At 38.7% G+C, this 24,372-nt stretch overlaps 1 protein-coding gene and 1 long non-coding RNA gene across 2 annotated transcripts in view; one reads left to right on the forward strand and one right to left on the reverse strand.

The window, feature by feature from the left end:
• Positions 1-24,372, forward strand: part of odad2 (outer dynein arm docking complex subunit 2) — a 56,403-nt gene that overhangs the window by 28,531 nt on the left and 3,500 nt on the right. The window contains exons 18-22 of the mRNA XM_088322555.1: positions 2,313-2,493; positions 2,569-2,630; positions 9,519-9,633; positions 15,993-16,181; positions 16,422-16,643. Of these exons, the coding sequence (XP_088178681.1) occupies positions 2,313-2,493; positions 2,569-2,630; positions 9,519-9,633; positions 15,993-16,181; positions 16,422-16,643 (769 nt within the window). The remainder of the gene's footprint in view (positions 1-2,312; positions 2,494-2,568; positions 2,631-9,518; positions 9,634-15,992; positions 16,182-16,421; positions 16,644-24,372) is intronic.
• Positions 13,786-24,372, reverse strand: part of LOC148348791 (uncharacterized) — a 57,483-nt gene continuing 46,896 nt past the window's right edge. The window contains exons 3-4 of the long non-coding RNA XR_015847674.1: positions 20,301-20,419; positions 13,786-13,930 (exon numbers count right to left, since the gene is read on the reverse strand). This is a non-coding gene — a long non-coding RNA (uncharacterized LOC148348791). The remainder of the gene's footprint in view (positions 13,931-20,300; positions 20,420-24,372) is intronic.

Consider the following 24,372-nt stretch of genomic DNA (forward strand, 5'->3'; position numbering starts at 1 on the left):
TAAATAACTAAATTAAAAATGTTTTAGAATAATGACCACGAAATGCATGGATGAATAAATAACCAGACATATAAACAGACATCTACATGGACCATATTTTCTGCGCTACAAGGTGAATCAGATTAAAGGCTCATCCCAAAAAACAGTCTTTTGTGGTATATTTTATAAATATAAGGTGCACTGGACCATAAGGCAGATGAAATTAAAACTACAGTAAGAACTAGAGTTGCATAGAAAATCAATAAACACGTTCAATAAAAATGTATTTGTAGAATATTATCAACTTTATGACATCTAGTTTGACCAGTGAAAAAAAGCCCTCTGTTTTTCAAAAGCAGAACAGCTACCGAATGCAGTATCATTTAAAACTGCATTCCTAATTTTATCCACCCTATTTCCCGATATTAAAGGTGCACTGGATTATAAGGCACACTTTCATAGTTCCGGTTAATTTGGGCGTTTTTAGGAAAATACGGTACTTTTTAAAAAGACAATTTCATCAAATTGGTTTTGAAACATAATTTGTAGGCACTAAATATGATAATGAGTATTATTGGTAGTGCGTTTTTTCCAACCGCTTTATACAGCAGGGCACTTCCAGAAGTCTGCCGGGTCCCGTCTAGCCAGCAGACTGTAATTTGGAGGTCCCCGTTCTAGATCTTTAAGAGATTGCCCATTGTTTAACAGAATTTCCGGTCATATAAATTGCTCCCGATTATAAGGCGCAATTGTGAAATTTCTTAAATATTGGGTATTTTTAGTTGCACCTTAGAATGTGCAGAACACAGTACAGATAATATAAACGATGAAAAAAACAAGCTTTTTAGCACTTTCCAGAGAACACTAATAGAAAAACAACCTTATACTCTTCGTACATTGTACTCCAAAGAAACATAATTTTAACCTGTAAAGTGTATTTCTTACCGTCACACTTTGCATTTGGTTTTGTCACTCTATAACTTGAGATTCTGCATACACAAAATAAACACAATTCACTATTTATGGCGCTACTGCAAATCCAAAGTTATAGCTGCCATTACAAAAGATCCTAAAGTCGGTGTATCACACTTGGCTTATCTCTGCGGTGAATTTCACTCCGGTTAGCTTTGGCAGAGCTGTATCTTCGTTAGTGTTTTTTGTGCAAGAATAGGTTTTGCTCCTCCAGACCTTGACCAAAACCCGAATGACCTTGGCTTTGTACAATAGCTTAAGCTTCACCAAGCCAGCGACCGTAACCATGAATAAAGATAGCGACACTTAACTGTGTGTCAAGGGTTTGTCGAGGTTTCCTTCGACCACATTAAATCTGTGCTGTAGTTTACTACACAGTCCCACAAGGGAAACAAGACACTTACAGAACAGATTCCCTTACTACTTATATAACAGACAATTGTAAGGTAACAAAAGATGTAGGCAAGTTAGATTATTTATCAGGGCAAAATATTGCGTTCGTTTATAATAGCATTACCATTTATCATATTTTCCGGCTTAAAAAGCGCATTTAAAAATCCAAAATTGGCCGGAAATTGGATACCCTGGTGTGGCCATATACCGCAAAACACTTGTGGCTAAAATTTTAAATACATACAGTATTTATTCCTGTGCGTTTCTACACAAGGTTTTACGGTATACTACAGTATTAGTGCAATGGATGATCAATCGCAAAACATTGTATGCAACGGGAATCGGATCGTACCTTGGTCGCGGGGGTAAGAGCGCAAAAAAACAACTAGTCCACTAGTGCTAAAAGTGACAAAATAATAGCCATTGGATTTTATTTAATGATCCCACTATTTCTAGTCACGATGCCAGAAACGGATGTTAGAGAATGGAGAAAATAGAAAGTCGTCCTGAAATGCATAAAAAAACGCAAAGTAGGATTCATCATCTGATATCTCAAGGATTTGTTGCCCTCTTCATCTTTTTTGTGTTGATTTATAACTTTCTGGACTACTTTCGGTTTTCTCCATTCTCTAACATTCTGGAACTGTGAATAAATATGAGATAAAATCCAATGCCTTTTCATACCTGTATGTCATCTGTATCACTATTAGTTAGGTTTCGGTGCTGTCACCTCTACGATCCGGGTTTTATTCACATTGCACTAATATATACAATTAAGTGTATACAATGTGCAAAGGATACACACAAATAGATACAAGTAGCTGCAATTTCACGCGCCTTACAGTCCAGTGAGCCCTAAATATATAACAAAAGGCTACTTGGAGGTCATCTTATAATCTGATGCGCCTTTATAATGCAGATAATATGGTTATTCCAAGCTACATTAAAAACCTTTTGGTGTATCGCAGGTTTCAAGATCACAAGGTCATGGAGACTCTGATTAACCTGTTGACCAATCAGCCCGAAGAGGTGCTGGTCAATGTGGTTGGAGCCTTGGCAGAGTTTGCTCAAAGACCTTCAAACAAGATCACCATACGCAAATGTGGAGGCCTCAAACCACTCGTACAACTACTTGTCGGAAGAAACGAGGCATGCTCAACCTCATATTTATGTATCCTAACTAAACATCATCATTCTGTTAGTAAGATCCTGCTCTTCCACCAGGCTCTCTTGGTGAACGTGACGAAGGTTGTGGAGGCCTGTGCCACAGATTTGGATAACATGGCGTAAGTCGGATTTATTTGATTTCCAAAATTTTCCTGATTGTTAAATGCTGACCTTTTTTATCACATATAAGCCAACCCCCAAAACTGCTTTAAGATAGCCACATATTAAAGACACGTGTACCTAAAAACGCTGATTATTTAATTGTGTAGAAAAAAATTATGTACCGGTAACATGGGTAAAAATAAAACAATTACAAATCATTCATTTACCTTTGAAGAGCGCTTCGATGGCAGACACTCATACACTATCTTTTGTATTTCGTGATCATTTCCTTTTACGACTCAATTGTGGTTGGAATTGTTTTCAGTTTCCCTTAATACTAACTTTATCGGGATCTGTTATAATAGGCAAAAAGGCAATAAAACACATAAAATGAGATGTAGTCCCTCTCAAACACAATTGGGACAAGACTGTAGCACAAGGACACAGCACGGCTTTGGACAATTGGGTAGCTATAAATGCCTGATGCCCCCCTGTGTTCATGATTAGTTCATTTTAACCTCTATTTTTTTAGTCAATATTCATGAACTTCTTCATTTATTCAGTCTCAATTGTCAGGCTTCCCCATTGTATGCTTTATTTTGTAGACTGACGAGGATTGGGCTTGTCATAGCAGTTTCAGTGGAGTATTCCACTCACTTATGTTCATTAAAGTAATTGTCAGCCATCTTGACTGTGCACTTGTGAGTCCTACAAGCCATTGTGCAAGGAATATTCTGTTATTTATCGAAAAAGATAATAATTGAAACGAACAAGCCTGGAAGAAATGCCTTTTTTAAATGTGGCTCCATTGTTAACAAGATGTGAGATGTTTCATTGAAGCATTTTACTCATCCTCTCTGGAATAACATTCGGTCATTCAGTTTCTATGACAAGAGACTGACAAGCAAATCCTGGACGGAAACGGTGTCATTAACTTGTCACATGTTGATGTATAAAGAAAGCTATGGAACTTTAATTTGTGTTTTGCAGATATGCTTCTCTTTGAAGCCTGGTTTAATAATAGTTTTGTTTAGGCTTTTGCTTATTTTACCTGCTGCTCTAAATACGGGTTGGTTTAATTCCTGGCATTTTCCTGCAACTTTGTGGGCACTGTCGAGACAAATCCGTGTAAAGCCTTTCCCATTTCCACGACAACAAGGCTTGGAATGCACAGCGACCCGCAGTCAAATGCAGTATTTACTCTGTGTTCATTTAAAACCTCAGCCTCCATACAGGAGCGCTTGCTGAGTGCTTGCATAGGTGCCTGGCTTCTTTTACAAGGGACAGCGAGAAAGCCGTGAGTTAGGGCACAAATAAAACGAGCGCGGTCTAGTTCACATTGTTAAAAGCTGACATTTTCATCATATAGGACATTCTAAAAAGCCAAACGTGTCAGATCAAGGAATCTGAACAAGGCAAAGTTTTAGTGTGTTTTCTCACACAATGTATATTTAGGCTGTATAATTAGGTTTTACAATTTGATGGCAAAAGCGGTGTTTTATTTTAATTTTATTATACGTAGTAATATGGACACAAATTAAGTCAGGTACTTCTAGCCTTTTAAAAGGACTCGACTACTTTAGCGATCAATGGCTTAAAAAATACATTGTGTATGATAAAACAACAATATGGATTTCTATATTAAACAAAAATATATTTATTATTTACGCATGCATTCTTAAATGGTAAATGGTCTGCATTTATACAGCACTTCTCAAGTCAATGAAGACCTCCCAAAGCGCTTTACAATGTGCTTCACACTTACCCATTCACACACACACACACTCACACTCCAATAGGGAGTCAGCCATGCAAGGCGCCTACCTGCTTATTGGGGGCGTTAGGGATTCAGTGTCTTTCCCAAGGACACTTCGATCTATAACATGGAGGAGCCCGGTAATCGAACCTGTGACCTCTTGATCCCAAGACGAGCGCTCTACCTTGTGAGCTAAAACATCTGTAGGCCGAGAAATTTGTATCTGTTAACAAAAACCTCACTAAAGGATCAGTAAAAATGAGAAAACAGAATGGCACAGTTTGAGTTTTCTTTGTGCCGTTTAGCACACATTTGGGTTGCACTACCTAACATTACAACGTTTAGTGGACAAATAATGGCCAGCTTATATTGACTACCAACTAGCACTAAGGGTGGGGTATTAGTTATTTATACAAATAAATAACATTATAGTAAGCTATAATTTCTCAAAATATTTACGTTGTAAGGGCAGCACGGCGGCGCAGTGGTAAGCGCTTATGCGGCACAGATCTGAGGTCATGCGATCGAACCTCCTGTGTGGAGTTTGCATGTTCTCCCCGTGCTTGCATGGGTTTCCTTCCACATTCCAAAAACATGCATGTCAGGTTAATTGGTCGGTCCAAATTGTCCCTAGGTGTGAATGAGCGAGCAAATTGTCTATCTCTGTATCCCCTGCCCACTGCCCGAAGATAGCTGGGATGGGCTCCAGCACCCCCGCGACTCTACTGAGGATAAGCGGTGCAGATAATGGATGGATGGATTTACGTTGTATATTGTTGGCCATCTTGGTGCTAAGGGTACCCAAAGGTTTTTTGGTGCGCCTTATAGTCTAGAAATATTTGAAACATTACTGTTCAAGCTAATTTAATGTTCTCAACTATCCCCATCGTACGCCCAAGATTTCTTTTTATGTAATTGCTTTTTCAGCTTTTCCAAGACATACTCCAGTTGCATTTTCTCCAATGACTTCTGTGTTTCAACATGTAAGAACACACACCGTTTGATACCTCAGAGGCCTCCTTCTAATTCATCACTGTCAGCTACAACTTGGATGCTAATCTGTTTCATACCTGCTTCTTTGGCGGATTACAGAACGCTTCCTTTTTTTTTGGGTGCAGACTTAAAAAGCTTCCGCAGACTGGAATTTATGTCATGATCACAGATTTATATGTAAACAGAGGACAGATGGCACTGAAGATGCTTGTGATGAGCGTTTGTTCATTGAGATTCACGCACACGCGGTGATAAGAGTTTAGAAGTACCGTAATTTTTAGAATATAAGACGCAACTGACTATAAGCCGCACCCAATACATTTGTAAAAGGAAAATATATTTTGTACATAGATGATCTGCTCCTGATTATAAACCCCATGTGCAGAGTGGAAACACCTCAGCCATCTGCTCTCTTTTTATCACGCAACCTTTAAGATTGTGTTCAGTTTAGGCCACCTGCTTTTGTTACCACTCAAAGCTTTTTTTTTTCTTTTTACGTTCCTCCAGTTCTTCCCGCTGCCGTTTTTAGCGCCTCACTATCGATGCAAAATGTACGTACAGCAGCTCAGTTACCTTTTTTTAGGCCAGCTTAATAACCTTTAACTTTCCTTTTTGCGTTTTCCATGCATGGTTTATGCTAATTGTATAGTGTACAAAGAGCGTGACCATACCCCAGACCACAGGTGTCAAACAGGCGGCCCGCGGGCCAAATCAGGCCCACTAAGGGATTGAATCCGGCCCGCGAGACAACACTCAGAGAAGCGAAAGAGAAAAATGAGCTGCAGGTTGAAATATGTCAACTTGATGTTGCCAAAGCCAGGTGCCTCGAACAAAGACACTGTACTTTCTCTCTCTCTTTTCCACCCCTTTTCTCCCACTCTCTGTCTTTGTCTCTTTCTCTCTCTGTGTCTTTTTAACTTCTTTTGCTCTAACTTCCTTTTTTCCTTTTCTCTTTTCTCTTTTCCTACCCTTCGCGCTTTCTTCTCCCTTTTCTTTCCTTCGGTCTTTCTATTTCTCTTTGGATTTCTTTCTTCCTCTCCCTTTCTTTCCCCCTCTCTCATGACTTCTTTTTTATCTCTTTTGTTTCTCACGCTCTCTCCCTCTCTCCCTTTCTCTTATTCCTTTATCTCTATTTTTCTTCCTCTTTAATCTACTAGTCTGGCCCCCGACAGAATGTATGTTCTATTGTGTGGCCCCCAAGTTAAAATGAGTTTGACATCCCTGCTTCCTAGACCTTTTCTGCGGTGTTTATTGTGAATGTTACTTACATCTTCCTTAACACCACCAGTCTTATTCTAACCTTTTCTGCTGAAGCGCCCCTGACGGCCAATAAAAAAAATGCATTTATTATTATGCAGAATAAGCCGCATAGTTCAAATTGTGGAACAAAGGTTGCTGCTTATAGTCTGGAAAATAACAGTAATTAAGCCCTGGGTGCATATGCAACTGGCAATGCAGTGGTATTTAATGCAAAAATGGGCTTGTTTGATAACTAACTCAAATGCTTCACTTTTCTTAGCCCACAATGAATCTATTTTCTCTTTAAAATAACACTGTGTAATATTTGACCATTAGATGTCGCTGCATTGTGCAGTGCAACTAAAAATACAAAATACGGACGCTTAATGTAAACAACACCATTTTTCTTAATTTTTGGAGGACTTTTGGCAGCAAGATGGTGGACGATCATTTCTGCTCCCTTACTTAGAGTAAGCTTCATATTATCTAAAATGGATACCTATATCTAGATCTATGAGTGTGTTTATAAATAAGTTCATGTATTTCTGCTAAATGTGAATTTCCCTTCGGGGATGGATAAAGTATCTATCTATCTATCTCTCTAATTAATCAATTCATTCGGAAAACGACAAGTAATACTCAAAGTAAGCAACGTTTTCAGTCAGAAAAACAAATGTTTTTGTTGTGTCGAAATTCGATTCTTCATCTATTACCACAAGCCCAGGTAGCCACAAGGTTTCCAAATAATTCACACTGTCCCTTATGATTGAATGATTTGAGTAATAAACAGGAATAAATGAAAACTCACCTTCCTTGCAGTGTTCTTAGGTGCTCTTTTGTGATTGAAAGAATTGAAAACCCTAAAAATAGAACACAATGCTCTCAGGTGACTACAGCTAAAGAAACACCCTTTTTCCTTTGATTTTAAAAGATGGTGTTTTTTGTGAGTTCAACAGATAATTAAAAAAAGCCTATTAAAAATCTGTTCATGAGGCAGTTAACACAGATGTCAGGTAACCTCTGAACTGAGCTGAGCTTTTCCTTAGTGTGGGATTTTGAGTAAGCACGGCAGCTGAGTGAGTTCTACACCCAAGAGGAAGGGAGTCAAACTAGGAATGCATTGTGGTGAAATGCTGATGCTGAAATTCATCATTTTTTATGGAGCTCTCTCTAGAGAAATATGGCTTACCGTTGTTGAACTTAAGTCGCCCGACTCGAAATGCACGCTAAGCCATCTTTTTCACATTTAAAAATATAATTATGATTTGGTTGGAGATTTGCAGCCAGTTAGAACTGTACAGCGTCGTAATGAAAGCAATTATGGTTACATGAGAGAGAAATAAATTAGGAACAGCTATCGATTCAATGTGGCGCTTCCTCTCCAATGTATGTACGGTTTATGCAGTACACATGCGTTTGTTTACATTTTTCGCCATAAACATAACATGACCTCATTCCGTAAGCGTGCACGCTATAAAACTTTACTTGCTGTAACTTTTGCTTTCATCACAGCATTTTCGTTCTTGTTTTTTTTCTCTAACATTTTGTATTGGTGATTTCACAAATACTTAAAGCGGCAGCATGTATTATTTAGCAGCCTCCTGGTAAAAAAAAGGCATATATTATAAAAAAAAATACATTAAATATCCTATTAAAGGGATTCCCAAATTCTAAAAATGTGAGAAAATAGTGCATGTATTTTTGCATACTACCTATAAATACTCCATTGTTATATTCCGATTTTTATCCGAGATAATGCATTTTGAAGACAGTCGGTCTTGTCTTTTGACTTCCTGAGCTCTGACATCATGTGAAACACACCAGCAACCTAGCAAGCCAGTCACCCTATCGGTTTACTTGTTAACTAGTTTGAAAGGTTTTGGGTGTTTTAGGCCAAGTTTTGGTAGTTTTTGTGGAGAATGCCTCGGAGTTGTGTCCCAGGTGGGTCAGCAATGGTACAAACAATGTCTGCTATGGGTAGCCTTAAAACCTTGCGAAAAAAAAAAATGATTGTGCGGTTTGGTCAATTCGAGCAGCCGTAGTTTGTATTCTTCCTTGTGCTTTTCAGCGCTTGTGTTTGATTGCATGTATTTAATTACAGCGACATCTAAATAATTTAAATAGTCTGCCAGTGAATAAGATATGCATTACATTTTCTTGCTTCACTGTATTTTAACATTTTTATAGTAAAGTAAAAAATGATTTAGAAACAAGTATTTTTCTTTTAATTTCTCCGTTTAAAATTGTTTCTCGCTCAAAAAATAAATGTAATGATTAAGTATGCTATTGTTTTTATAGGAAAACAAGCTTAACAGACAAAACACTTATTGGCCCACAGTCTCAATGCAATGTATTGTCGCAGTTTTCACTATCCAGAAATACCTTAGAAATAATAAATGGTATCAAAATAAAAATACTTTTTTTTTTTTTTTTGCTAGATTTTATTTGTTTTTCTCACAAGCCCAATTTACATTGTATCTGTCAGAGGAACAAATGTTTGTGTTTTGTGTCTCCAAATTTGATTCTCCATTAATTACCAGAAGCCTCATTATTTCCACCAAACTAACCTAAAAACCATATTAATAGATCGCAATATCTCCAAACATATATTATGCAGTTTAGTAACTTCAAGCTTCTGTAGTTCGTATTCTACCTTGTACTTGTTTTCGGTTGCACGGCACAATACAGTGACATTTAGTGGTCATATATTACATACCGCTCCTTTAGCGCTACTCATTAATTCAATGTATTCCATCAGTTTTTATTTGGAAATGGTTATTTCTCTCTACACGTATGGCAAAAATTGCTTGGTTCAATCTTTACAAATGGCGCAGCTGTAAATTTGTTAAAGACATTTTTTCTGATTTGCATAATTTTGTCTCCTACCTTGTCAAATGAGTTTTTCCCTTTTTCCAAGGATCATTCAGGAACTTGATGCAATCCGCTGGGTGTGGAGCTTGTTGAAAAACCCAAACCCACAAGTCCAGTCGAGTGCTGCCTGGGCTCTCTGTCCTTGTATTGAGAATGCAAAGGTAATTATCATCATTTAAGTATATTGCATCACTTTTAATGCGTGTGTTTGTCTCTCTTGCAAAACAAACCCCCACAAAAATGTCCCTAAATACGTTTTAATTTATAGTCTTTTTTGACTCATTACGGAAGCATTCCTTTCATGCTAGATTACAAAGAAGATTCCCATCTGTAGGTTTACAAAAAGTCCCCCAGATCCCAAAAATAGATCAAAAGACATTTGTGCCACGACACATCCTTTTTTTTACTTTTAAAAAAGTATTTTTCCCTCTTTTTACCATTTAGGTCAGGATAAAACAGCTGCACCCATTCCAGATTCAACATCTATCATTCATTCTTTGCAGAACCTTGAAATGACGTGCAAACAGGGTAGGCAGGTGACGTACTGCCTCACCCGTCATTGATCATGGAAATTTTTATATATATTGTGCAAATTGTGAATGGTATTACTACAAGTCGTATATAATAAAACAATGTCCTGACCGTCTGCAGATGCAGAGTGAAGCATACAATTATATTGCCTCAAGTCAGGGGGCAGTAGTGAGCCAAGGATTCAAATTTGGCACACACCCCAGCCCCAAACAATAGAATTAGTGACAGTATTAGCAAGTTAACAGCAAGTCCAGGGTTTGTACAGGTGCTTGAAATCCTTGAAAATGCTTGAATTTTAAAGTGTTTAAGGATTGAAGAGTGCTTGAATTTTGGGAGATGGACTTGTAAATGCTTGAAATTGTTGCTATGTTTTTCCAACGAGTCTGCTTAAAAATGATGCTGACACATCTCTGGCAGCTTTGTTTTGTCATTGAACTTTTTTCTCCCTTGTGATTAATGGCAACTGGCATTAGTTTGTATGGCATTGTCCTATGAAGCATCATCGCCCCATACGGGTCATGCCCAAGACACAGATACATGCGACACCTAAACAGGGCACTATGAAATGAATATTAGTGCAAATATTACGTGTCGATTATGGACATTCGTTTTGGGAAATGCAAAAAATTAAGGTAGTGTTTCCCAGTGGTAAATTGTAATGGAAAAAAAGGCCCTTCAACTGAAAATGTAAGCTACATATAACTCATTTTACCCAACATTTATATGTAGAGGGATTTGTCTAAAATAAATTTACACATGTATTGCTCAGATCCACTATTATATTCATGACGTTAAAGATGTCTTGAAATACACGAACGCAAGATTTAAATTGCAGATATATTTGTGGCTCTGAAAAATACATGATACACACGAGATGTCTTCATTTAATGGTACTGGAAAAATTGGCTTTGAAAGTCCTTAAAAATGCTTTAATTTAGCTTTGAAAAATGGTGTGCAAACCCTGCTAGTCATCCAGTATTTTTTATCTTGTTGCATGGACGTATTTCAAAATGGAGAAGTACCTATCTATTTATGATTTTTTACTTAAATACAATGAAAGGTTTACTGTTTGAATATTGCATTCATGTTCTGATGAATAAAATGCAAGTTGATTTATTTGTAAATCTGAGTGTCGTTCATCAGACACAAACATCCCCGAATTGACCTGATGACTGACAAAAACAGGAAAGAAAAATTATAACAAAAATAAGCCGCCCACCTGGATGCAGGTCTGCACTTTGTTGCATGTCATGTGCTTCCCCTCTGTTTTCTCAATATCGCTGTAGAGAAAAAAACAAAAACCCTAGACAATTTTATGACAGCCTTGTTACCTGAGCACTATAGTCCACGCATAGCTAAAGTGACATTATTTATCCCTGCTGCAACCTGCAGCCTGGAGGGTAGCGTTAGCAAGGGCTGGACGGTGTCAGACAAGGCTTACAGAAACCACTGCATAATAAGAAGCAGAACAGCTCCTTTGGCACACCAAGGTTGTAGAAGTGGGAAGCGGGGGGTGTGGAAAAAAATAAAACGAGTAATATCCTGTAGTGTTGCTTCTTATTCCCGCCCTGAAAATCCTGACTCAACATGCTAACTGTTACTGAGATACTCGTGCCAAGCGTGTGGCAAAGTATCATTTTTAACTTTCAACAACACACGTGTGCAGCATTAAATGTGTTCTTAATTTAAAGTACATTATCATAAATACGTGACCTATTGATTTTATAGGTTGAAAAATAATTGCTATATGAAAACTTGTATAAACTAGCTTGGTTGTACTTAGTGCAAAAATAAGCTTATGTTCCCATTCACACCAGAAAAAAAGCAGTAGCTATAGTACCGAACATAAACTGGCTATCTTAGATGGACAATGTGTATTATTCGACCACTAAATGTTGCCGTGTTGTCTAGTGCAACCAAAAAGGTGCGCTTACAAAGTACAAGAAAAATACAAACTAGGGAGATTCAATGTGACCAAAGGGCAGCTCCCACTAGGTGAGGCTCATGTTATGTAAAGTATATGTACATTTCTTGACTAACGGGTAAGTCAAAGAAGTCATGTACATGATCGTTGATGTATTTTTGTTTTTTTTAACCACTGGGAGGCTTTAAAAAATACTCACTGTTCATTTAATTTGTAGCTACCAAGGAAAAGTAAGATACAATGACTACAAAAATTCTTGCCTTTGGAGCAAGCTCTGTTATGCTGTAAGCTGGCTGCTTGGCCATTGGAGCAAGCTGAATGACATTACAGTAGCTATTTATTTACCCATTCCTTGGAGCTAGCTAGCATAAAATATCTACTATAACCTTCCTATCTCGCCCCTAAAGCGTGGTTTACTATCATTAGCTACTTGGCCAATTTTTTTACAGGGGTTAGTTTGCAAGGCAGGTAACACAATCTAGCTAGCCATCATAAGCTACAGTATGTCACAAAAGAGAGTACACCCCTCGCATGTCTGCAGAAATTTCAGTATTAATGTTTAATTGAACAATGAAAAAAAATCGCTTTGACACAATGAAAGGTAGTTGGTGTAAAGCTTACATAGCAGTGTCAATTTATTTTTCCCCTCAAAAAACAAAATATAGCCATTAGTAGCTAAACCCCTGGTAACAAAAGTGAGTACAACCTTAAGTAAATATTCCTGAAGTTCAATATTTTGTGTGGCCACCATGATTTTGCAGAACCACTTTAATCCTCCTGGCCATGGATTTCACCAGAACCTCACAAATTGCCATTGGAATGCTCTCCAACTCCCTCATGACAGAGCTGAGAGATATTTAAGATCTTGTGCTTCTCCACATTCCATTTGAGGATACCCCAAAGATTTGGCTCTGAAGAAATGCTTGACCAGTTTATCCCCTTTACCCTTAGCTCCTTTAGAAAAGCCTTGGTCATCCTAGAAGTGTATTTTGGGGTCATTGTCGGGCTGGTTTCTGGAGGGATGGGATAATTCTCCGCTCCTGTTTTTTACAGTGCATTCTTGAGTTTGTTTCCCTTAATGAAATACATCTCCCCAATTCCAATTGCACTTGTGAATCCCCCAAACCATGACATTCCCAACACCATGCTTGACACAAACATGGTTGTCCTCCTCACCTGGTTGCCGCCACAAATGATTCACACCATCTGAGTCAAATAAATTCATCTTTGTCTCATCGGACCAAAGGGTGTCTTTCCAGTAAGCCATGGCAGCCTTTGTTTACATACTTTACATTGATGTTCTATTAAACATTAAAATTAAATCCCTGCAGAAATAGGAGGGGTCTACTCACTTATTAAATGACTAGCTAACCATGAGCATAATCTGAATAATGTAGACTATAGATGCTCAAATAAAATGTCCCAACATCTGCATACACTATAATTTTGAAACAAACTTTTCATATATCAGCAACTTAACCCCCCTTCTTGAAGTATAAATCATGTTTTACTGGATTTTAATTCAATAACGCAAACAATTTTTCATGGAGATAACCTTGTTCAACAGTCTGGCCTATACCGGTGTCATTGGGTGCAGTCTTTTCATTTTTCATCTTCCTGGAATCCCTAGCCACATAGTAGTGTGAAAATGATGCATGGCAACCATGTGCAGGGATGAGCAGGATCAAAACTTCACAGGCCTGGACTGCATACAGATTTGCTGTCACTTTTGAGACAAATTGACACATTCTGTCCAAGCCGTTGTGAGTCTGACCCATTATAGAATATGGACAGCACATTTTGAAATGATCACCTGTCGAATATCTGAGAACACACAGGTCTTGTCTATTTAGCTAGGAGGCTCATTATAGCACGTCTGAGGATCTAACCTTGCCATGAAAGCAATTGGAGGGCAGTCAAATCGCAGCTGGTGGCTTCAGAGGGCTTCCGCTGTCGCCGAGACTTCCAGTCAGCCATCATCAGTATTCCTGACGGAGCGTTTCCTGCCGGTGTATGGAAGGGTTAGCTTGCTGGCCTTGGACTCCCATTACCCATTCCTTCGTTTTCTACCCTTCGCTACACACATTGCACATCCCTTGGCAGAGCATCACAGGAGCTATAGACTAGGAATCAACTGAAGTTAAAGCTTTGTTTTAAAACATAGAAGCTCGGTCATTAATTTTGATGTGACTAGAAACGGCAACAGAGTTTGGCCTATGCCAACTCGGTTAGGGCAGGGGGTCAGCAATCAAAAATGTTAAAATGAATTAAACACATGTTGGTTTTATCTATACTCGTCTACTATCAAAATGACTTGCACATCATGTGGAGAATGATGCGCCACCTGACAATTTTTTGGTGGGATGCATTACAATTTCAATGGCTTCTAGCATTTTTCATTGCTTTGATAAAATTACAAAAATGCAATAAATAAATCAAATTTCTTATGTCTTTTTACTTTGAGGAGTTGAAAAAACAACAGCATTGAACGTGTCCCTTATTTGGGAAACTGAGTGCAATAAAACACAGCACACGTTTAAAAGAATAAAGCAAACACCTTTTGAAAAGGTGAAGTAAATAAAATAAAAAAGAAACAGTTTAAGTTGTATGTCTGTGCACATGTCAAACAAGTCAGGGCATGGGTAAAACTCAGCAGCAGCATCCTTTACATAGCACAGTAGTTTAAGTTCTTATCAACATTTTAAAGAAAACAAGACCACATCCTCAGACAATTGTGGAAAATCATACCATATGAGCGGAGTCTCTAATGTTCTTGGATTTGTTCTTTTCCCCTCTTAGGCTATTCTTCTGCAATCTATCAAGCTCTATTTTTAAGAATACCCACTTGTGCAAATCACTACTGTATTCCATGCCCCTGCCAGCTCTTCCGCTGTGGTTCTTTAAGTACTCCCGAGTCTCGCTTTGGTAAACTATTGCTCCATAAGTGGGTAAAAGCCCTTGCGGTACCTGCCAATGAATTGTGAGGCTTCTCTTAACGATTCAGCAGTTCTCCAAGGAAAAAGGGCTATAAATGTCACCTCTAAGCTTTAAATTCCATGTGGCAACTTGGGGAAACCTGCTGGAGAGCTTGTAGAAATATTTCAAGCTGATTGCTTTTTTAGTGTAAAACAGTTATGTGGAAAGAGTTTTACATAAAAGCAAGCAAAAGGGACAGGGTTTGCAAAGGCAGAGCTCAAAAACGTGCCACAGTTTTGCTTAAACCAGCAGGTCAATGAGAAGTTGAGTAGAAACACCTTTGGGGGTTTTTACTCTGAATTGGATTTACTACCTCTGGTTGACGTTTATATGGCAACAAGTCTTTAACAGGTACCCACTGTTTACTGAGTTTTTCTGGATTTTCCGTAACTCTTATGACGCCAAGCACTTCCTTGTAATTATTTTTGCCTGTTTATCCTGACATTTTTTTAATCTTATTTTTCTAATTTAAGTCTACCTTGGACTGCCATGTCTAATATCATTGTTTTTGATGGCAAGAAATAGAATTCAAATTCTAAAAATGCACATGCATAAGCGAGACATTTGATGCTCACCCTTATCGAAGGACATAAATGTATTTCAGTCCCTGTAATTTTAAAATAATTTGTTAGAAAAATGCGCATGTCAAGCAATAGGTAAACATACAACTTGATCTGCCTTGCTTTTTTTTTTTTCAAAAGTCATTTCTTAACTTGTTAACTGCCATAGATGGCTAAAGAGCAATAGCAATAGCCGTCAAAAACTTTAACTGGGCTCTCAGTGAATGCTTAACAAAACAGGCGACTATTAGGCCTGTGGTAGAGTGTCTGCTCCGAACATACGAGATTTTGGGTTCAATCCCCGTCCTCGGATCGATTGCTTCCTACTTCAAACTCAAAATTACATGTTGGAATGGGACGAGGGTTGCTCACTGAATGCTATCGCTCACATAAAGGTTGGGAAAACGCGCTGTGAGCAAATCTCTCCACACTTTGGTGCATGTGATCAATAATATATAAATAAGGAGATGTATATTCCTGAAAACTCTGTACAATCTTATCTAACTTTCAATCACTTTTTTGTCATTAGGAGGCTGGTGAAATGGTGAGCTCCCTGATGGGTGCCATGGAAATTGTCATAGATTTACTAAAGTCCCCCAGTGACGATGTGCTGGCTAGCACGTGCGCTGTCATCGCCAAAATTGCCAAAGACAAATACAATCTGGCAGTTCTGACCGATTATGAGGTGGTCTCGTTGTTGGCTAAGCTGAGTGACAAAGTAAGTATACCCCACAGATTGTAGTTCTTTAGTAAACTCCAGTGCAAGCGGTGAAGTTCGTGTCTCTTGAGACATCTTTCAGGACAACTGTTTTTTCTAACACTTGCCCCTGGTACCATGACGAATAATGTTGTGATCATGAGATAAAAAATACTTTTACAAGGCACTAACTTCATATCTCACGAGATGTTGTCAGCTGGTCTTTGGACTCTAACAGCATACATCCTGTTCTCCACACAGCCCGGCGACCTACTTCGTTGCCACCTGGCTCAAGCCATCGCCCAATGCTGCACGTGGCGCAACAACAGGGCGGCTTTTGGGGAGGCAGGAGTCGTGCCTCACCTGGCGCAATACTTGAAGTCGCAGGACATGAAAGTCCGCCACAGCACAGTCATGGCCCTGCACCAGCTGTCCAAGGAATCAAACAATTGTGTCATCATGCACAGCGAAGGAGTAATGAAGGTCAGTCAGTGGGTATCTTAACGGCTTTTGCAGTCTCATGCCGCATTTGTTTTGTCCATCTGTTAAAACGAATAGAACCGGTGTGTTTTTAATCCGGCGGAGGAAACACGACTCGACCGTCGAACCGTCATGGGAATTCAGTAAAGCAAACAGCGCAGTGTGTGCAGAGTGTCATTTCCCTGGTAGAGCCTACGTGCCATTACGGCGCTAGTCAAAGTCTTGTAGCCGGTGGCAACGGTTGCTAAGGCTGGTTCCTGGATATCAGCGGGAAATGTGGTATCAGGTCTAACTGTGTTTTTTGAAAAGCAGAGTCAAACTGAAGATAGCAGATTTGATAGTGTAGTTGTTAGTAATCAAATCCAACCTGTTCTGAAAGCCCTTCTCAGAGCATTTTCTTTTTATCAAATCAAGATCACAAAAGAAAATGACCTCTAAAGTGTGTGGAAATCGGACAACAGCAATATTATTCAAAAATAATGACAATGATCTAAACGGTTCATAACGGTCAAAATAACGAACTGGCATCCTATGCAATCTCCTCTGCAGGTGTCCAATTTTAAGGTATCACCTTATTATTTTTTTCCATATATATTTCATCTTTCTAATAAATCATTCACTGCAAATGACAGCTATACATGTCAAAAAGTCATGTAAACTGGGCAAGCAGTGATTGAGACAAAGGCAATATTATGAATAGACTTGGCTTTATTAATACTTTTATATACATACTGTATGACACACTATTACATGTAAACAAAACAAATATGTTGTATGGTAGTTATATGTATCACTCGACTTGCGTGCGTATGCTGAGGGTTAAATGCTGTTGCTATCTAGTTAATGCTGTAGAACAAAGTTAGCGATGAGAGCCAAGTATTTAAATACAACTTAACATAAAGGTTAAACACTGTAAAAAGGTTCTGTTTTACCATTTTAGTTCAAACGAGCTGGATTTGAATCATGATAACTCTGTTGAAAGTCACGCTTGTGGAGCTACTGTGGCTTGTGGAATTGAGAAAGGGTTTATTGGTAATGAATATAGTCCCACAAAACCAAGATCTAACTAAATTTAGGATTTATAGTTCCCTCAACTTGGATTTCCACCAGGCAAAGAGCTGAGGAAAACATCGTTTTTCCTTTGCATATCTACAAACGCCCTGTAAAACAATCTTTTAGTAGTGTGTTACCAAACTGAAATATTTGTATCCAAAATCACTTTTACATCAACATCCAAATGCTTCGAAGGCTGGGTTTAACGTTTTATCTTGTAAATGCCGCTGCTACATTTGCTTCAAATGGCCTGTGGGCCTTTGTTCGGACACTCTGATCAAGGACAAAGAAGTTGCTAAAGTTTTAGTCCCATTTTTGTGTTTGTTTCAAACAGAAGACTGTTTTCTGTCAAAGTCCTTTTAAAGTGCTATTTATATCTAAACCAGAGTTGAGCTTTTTTCCCACGTTTGTAAATTTGGTGTACATTATTCATTCTTAGCGGTTGAGTACTTTGCTCGAATTTCACTTAGGTGTTCTGAAAACCATTATGTTCAGTTTGTGAAAACTCTCAGCATGTGCACACGAAATGATGATGTAATCTGTTTCAATATTTGACCTTATTAACGTATCGGTGAAGAATTGCAACAATGCTCCGTAATGTATTTTGGGACTTTTAAATCGCTTAATTCCAGTCAGCGTTGCATTTCTAGCTAATCTCAGACTGGAAAGCCACGGCAGGCAGCCACATTGTTCAGTCTGGCTTCAGTCTGGAGCCAGCATGAAACGTACCCGAGGTAGACATTACTGTTTGAAAGCGTGTCAATCACTAGCTCTCAGTGGGCATTGGAATCGTCTGCTCAGAGGAAACTCAGACCGTCTATCGAAAGAAGGAGTTCAAAAATAATATTGGTGGTTTGTTGACTATCGATATGGGGGTCTATGTCTAATTTATGTTCTGGTAGGAATTTATGGCCCAGCTCTTATGTTATTGCTCGAAAAACGAAGAGCATTCCAGTATTCGGTTTTCCTGTGCTGTGGGGAAGCTCTCCAAACATGTTCACCCACTTGTAGTCTACAGTTTCAGATTATTTGACTTCCGAGCTGCTCGAGAATGTTATGTTCACGCTGTAGCGCATTTAATGATGTGTGTAGCAGCACCCTGAGGCTCGCAAAGGAAATTGGGCATCCAAAAGAAAGCATTTTGCTCTGGAAAATCCATTAGCAACCTTTTTGTGTTAGTTGTTTTATCCCTTAACAAAATGGCTGAATATCATCGAGTCGTTCAAGTTCATTTAACGCAGGGGTGTCCAAACCCAGACCTCCAGGGCCAATATCCTTTTCCTTCCTCCAAAATATCTAGTTCAAATGTTCACTTCATCAGTAATGTGGAGCATAATTCTGTACAGAGCTGTATGAAACGAATCGGGAACTACATCAAAGAGGAACTTAAGTGTCTGTGCTAAAATTCAAAAGATAACCAGCAAATGTTAAATCAGGTGTCCTAATTGGGTCCTGGATCAAGATTATCAGGCTAGAAACATTTAAAAGGATCAGGAGCTGCCCCCAAATACTTCAAGAGATAGTGTGTATTGTTTAATGCCTTCTAAAGTTAAAAAACCTAATCATATGTATACTTCTTTAATACTAATTATTTATTCAAATAACTGAAATACATGATCATATAAGCATGCATTTTTAAAAACACTACTAGATCAAGATATTAGTAATTATTTTACATAACAAGAGCCTCGCTTAAAGGGAGCCGATGTAATTGTCTGCCATCTTGCCGCTACAGGTACTAAAAACTTAAAAAAGGCTGAGTCAAAAACATGAGAAGTAAAATTGACTTTCCTTAATCTGTATTCTTCCTTGTGCTTTTTAGCATTTGTTTTAGATTGAACTACACTGTACAATGACATTTATATGTCAAATAATAAACACAGTCCCTTTCTATTGGATTTAAGATTCCCCCTCCACCAAACCCCTAATTATATGATCGGATCAACAGCAAGCTCACCAGATCATCATGATCATTTGTATTAGGTGTGTTGGACAAGAGAATCATCAATTTGAGTGCTCAGTGCTTTAAATGTTTCCCTTAGGCAACACACCTGATTCAATTGGTCACCCAAGAAATCTGCAGAAGTCTATAATCATAATGGAGCATTGGTAGTGGAGACCCGTAACTTACTTGGGATTTGAAACAGTCTCAATTTTGAAGCTTTCACAACATGTTTTCTGAGAAATCCTGTTGCCGGTAAGATTGTAAATCAATCAAGACACGGGATCCTCACATATAGGATTAAAGTCGGCGGGATAAAATTCTCTTGACCGTTTGATTTGACATCCACTCTTGATATCTCACAGTTTAATATGGATGTTCTTAGTTTAGCATGGTGTCTGCCATGGTTCTTGTTTGCTCCGAAGCATAAATCTCATGGAAACTTTCAGACATCCCTTTGGATCCAAGGGGCTCTTTTCAAGGGAATTTGATGAAAATCACTGTAAGCAGTGTGGACAGATTTTTGAAACCTGAGAACAATACATGCAAAAAAAGGACAAAATAATGCAGCAGGCGATAATGTCAGATTTAGGACATTAGGCTCAAAACAATAACAAACAAAGAATTGGTCATTTTAGTTTTTCCCTTAAAGAATAAATGAGTACCTGTGTAAAATGATAGCAGAATTCAGGACAAATGGAACAGCCCTTATTAAGCGGAGATCACCCAAGCATCTGGTTTTTCTATCTGTATTTGGCAACATCGTTCTTTCCTCATGAAAAACCTGTGAAAAGTGGGGTACAAAATATTACTTGAGAGATCGACACTGCGTTGAAATGGGAACAGCCGCTATTGAGACAATGTCGGTCAAAGATTTGGCCTTGACATGTGTGAAGTTTTCATGTTCTTCTCTAATATATGAAACAGAGGCTGTGTATAGTTGGCTTAATAATTGTGTCTTTCTGGCTGGAGAAAACATGCGATTAAGGGCACACATTCCTAAACCGGCACTATGCCTACTAAAGTGAGACCTCCTTAAGATTGTGTCTTGCTCTTTGATTTTGGATATGATTCCCTTTTGTATGAAGCAGAACCTGAATGAAATTGGGACAAAACAGTAGTGACATGCGGTGAAGTTTGTGTCTGGTGAAGCACAGTCCGATTTATATATAAATGTACCTACATGTTATTCATCATATGATTGGGAGAAGCAAAAAAAAACAACGAATGAACTATCATAGGAGAAAAATGTTTCATTGTCTTTACAATAACTAATAAAATTAGTCTATGCGTTACTCTTTTTGAATCGTACAATCAATAGATATGTTATCCTCCTTCATGTGACAAGTAAAAATTACCAGTTGTTTTTAACTGTAGTTAGTTTACTAACACTATTCCTAATTGTATTGTTTGCGGAGGAGGTGAGTGCCAGCCAAATTAGAACCCTTGGTTTTATTATCCCCCTCAGTCTTGAGACAAGAAAATTGCGTGCCTCACTCTGAAACCCAAGACGCACTGCACAGTGATATGATAAATGTGAAAAAACATAAGATATTTTTACCAGGCCTAAGGGCTCTTTGAGTGCAGTTGGGCATTATTAACACATATAGTGGAACCTCGGTTCTCGACCATAATCCGTTCCAGAACCCTGTTCGAAAACCGATTTGTTCGATCACCAAAATCATTTTTTTCCATTAAAAATAATGTAAATCGTTTTAATCCGTTCCAACCCCCTGAATGTTTACCTTGAATGTTTAACGTAAACATGAAGCTAATCCAGGCTAATCATACGTTCGCGTTATCGTAATGTTCAGTACGAAAGATTACGCTAACATGAACGTGTAAAAATTAAAAAAAAGGATAAAGAAAAGAATTAGGTCGTTTACAAGTCATTTAGCACCTGGGTCTCCACAACAAGTGGTGAACGGTTCATTGGAAAGGGGGCTGCGTTCCAACACCCTGAATGTTTACCTTGCATGTTTAACGTAAACATGAAGCTAACCCAGGCTAATCGTACGTTATCGTAATCTTCCGTACGAAAGATTACGCTAACATGAACGTGTAAAAATTAAAAAAAAGGATAAAGAAAAGAATTATGCATCGGATTTCTTACCTTTGTGGTGGTCAGCAGAAGGCGCGGGTGGAGGGTGGGGTATTCCCTAGCAAGATCAGACACTCGCACACCTTCATATTTTGCTATTATTTCTTTCTTAAATGCAATAGTTGTACGCACTACTTTTCTTTTTTCACCTGTAGCAACTTTGCTGCTTGCACTGACTTTCTTCGGAGGCATAATTAGGGGCTAAAACGCTTGGTACACCTATATTAAAAGCGAAAGCAAAACAAAGCACGTCCGCACGCGATAACAGTTGGTCAAGAAAAGAGCGATCTACACCCGTACGCCGCTCAGCATCGCACCCTAGCGTACGGACTCACGCATTACCGGCGTTTGAACTCCGATTTTTTGACCGAACAGCGAAGCAAGGAATTTCTCGGAATTTTTGGTCGGCGTTCGAAAACCGAGGTTCCACTGTACTTAATAGAGATAAAGACACTTATTGCAAGGCACCCCACCTTTATGGATTGTTTTATTTTAGGTTACACAGTGCAAAAAAGATCATTTTTAGGATTCAGAAGTAATCTTTTGAATCAAAAGTTCCCTACGCCTCCTTCTCTTAGAAAACCAAAAAGTATCGGAACCATCTTTGGCTCCTGAAACGCCTGCAGGGAATGTTGTTTACCTTGACTTCCTTCAGCAACTTCCTCAGCTAAACTTGGCTGCCTGTCAGCACTCGAATAACAGGAACACCAAGATCCTACTAAGCCGCAAGGGCGTTTCATGGGGGGGAAGCAAATTACCTGAAGATGCTCAAAACCGTGGCACCTCCACGTGCAATAGTAATACAGTGGCAACCCCCTCCCAGACTGAGACGGGAGGTGAGGTTATTTGGAGCATGTACATTTCCTTTCCCTTTCGTCTCAGAGGTCACCGGAGTTCAGGAAAGCGCAGCAAGCACCGAAGAGCGCGATTCCTGATTTTAAACCTAGCAGAAAGTGTTGGCCGCAGACGGGGGAACATGTAACAAGTGGCGTTTTATATTCTGCAAGATCCTAGCCGGAAGGGGTCGAGTAGGCTTGGGGAAAGTGGAGGCGGTGAAGAGACACGCTTATCTTAGAGGAGCCGCGTGCAAGAGCTTATTTGGCGGCGCTTGAATAACACAGCAGAGTTGGCAACATCTCGCCCTGTGGCACTTCTTGGGCATCCTCTGCTTTCACAAAAGGGACTTGTTAGTGGACTGCATGTTTTCCCCAGCCAGTGGATGTTCGTTTGCTCACCCAGGTGTTTTGGATGCTATTTAAAAATCGGATAAAACCAAAGGGCAAATGTTTCACGTTATCCCAACACTGGTGCTTTAACATGATGTGACCCCACTGAAGTGAGAAACATCCACAGTTGTTTATAGCCAGTCGACTATCTAAAAGATGATTGGTGGCTACATAAAAACGGATTCATGTTATGTCTTCGCGTAAAACCACCAATTATTTTACAGTATAGTACAGTGGTCGGCAACATTTTCTGTACCACGGACTGTTTTACAACATTGTACAATGTAGCACTGTGAATAGAAATTGTGGTGAATTGTGATGATGAGATCAAATTCGCCTTTTCACATAAAGTTATGAAAATTTCAACATTCATCTCTGGCACGTGGCTAAAAATAGTGTGATAATGATATGAAATGAATGCCTTTTTATAAGTCATCTATATCACTGGTAGTGTAATGCTTTGGATTTGTTAATCTCACCGTGTGACCCAGGTTCCATTCCCAGTGCACCCAATGTTTCCTGATAGCAGTCAGCAATATTTTTCGATTGATCAATCATTGCAAATACGCTAATTTACTGCCGTAAAACCTAAAAATACAAATAAACAAGACTTGACTTTTCCTATGTCAGCTACAATTCTATCAGCTTAGTGATTGGGATTCAGTGTTCTCGCCACTGTGATCTAGGTTTGATTCCTGTTGCATCCAATACTGCGCAAATGAGATTTGAGATATTTGTCAACTCAACAATAAGTTTAGTTACAGTGATATACTACCGTAAAAACCTACGTGTAACACGCACCCAAACCGTTGAGTTTTTTTGGGGTGGACAAAACCATATAGATACAGGAATAAAAATGGTAGTATTAAGGCACTTTTTATTTCCTTCTATGCAGCCTGGTAGTTGCAGAACACTGGTTTAGTAATAATAATAATAATAATAATTTCCTTGTATTGTCATTCTGTGTAACAATGTACACAGAACGAAATGTCGATTGCACCTGACCCGTTGTAGCGAGCCGATGCAGCCGCAGCCAACAGAGTAGACAGTAAAAGTAAGGAGAGAAGACATGAATCGATTTTGAACTTAAAAGAAAACAGGATAAGAGCCAAACTTTCTATAAGAAATTCCAAACTGTTTTAAAAGCACTCCCTTGTGCCCTTTTTTTTTTTTAAATGTCCTAGGTTACAATAGCAGATTCATCCTGAAGGGTGTGGATATCCCCCAAACAAAAAATGTGATTGTTCCATAGTGACAATGATGAAAACGGTGCATAATAGTCAAGACTATTTGTTTTGTAAGTGTCCAATACAATAAACTAGTCTAACATAAAACTTATAAAGAGCACAATGACTTAAAGTCAGCTCCATTGCCTTTACAAACTTCACGTACTGCAAGTATTTCCACTGC

This window comes from Urocampus carinirostris, chromosome 18 (assembly GCF_059441175.1).
Source record: "Urocampus carinirostris isolate Australia breed hairy pipefish chromosome 18, RoL_Ucar_1.0, whole genome shotgun sequence".
Taxonomy (NCBI): Eukaryota; Metazoa; Chordata; class Actinopteri; order Syngnathiformes; family Syngnathidae; genus Urocampus; species Urocampus carinirostris.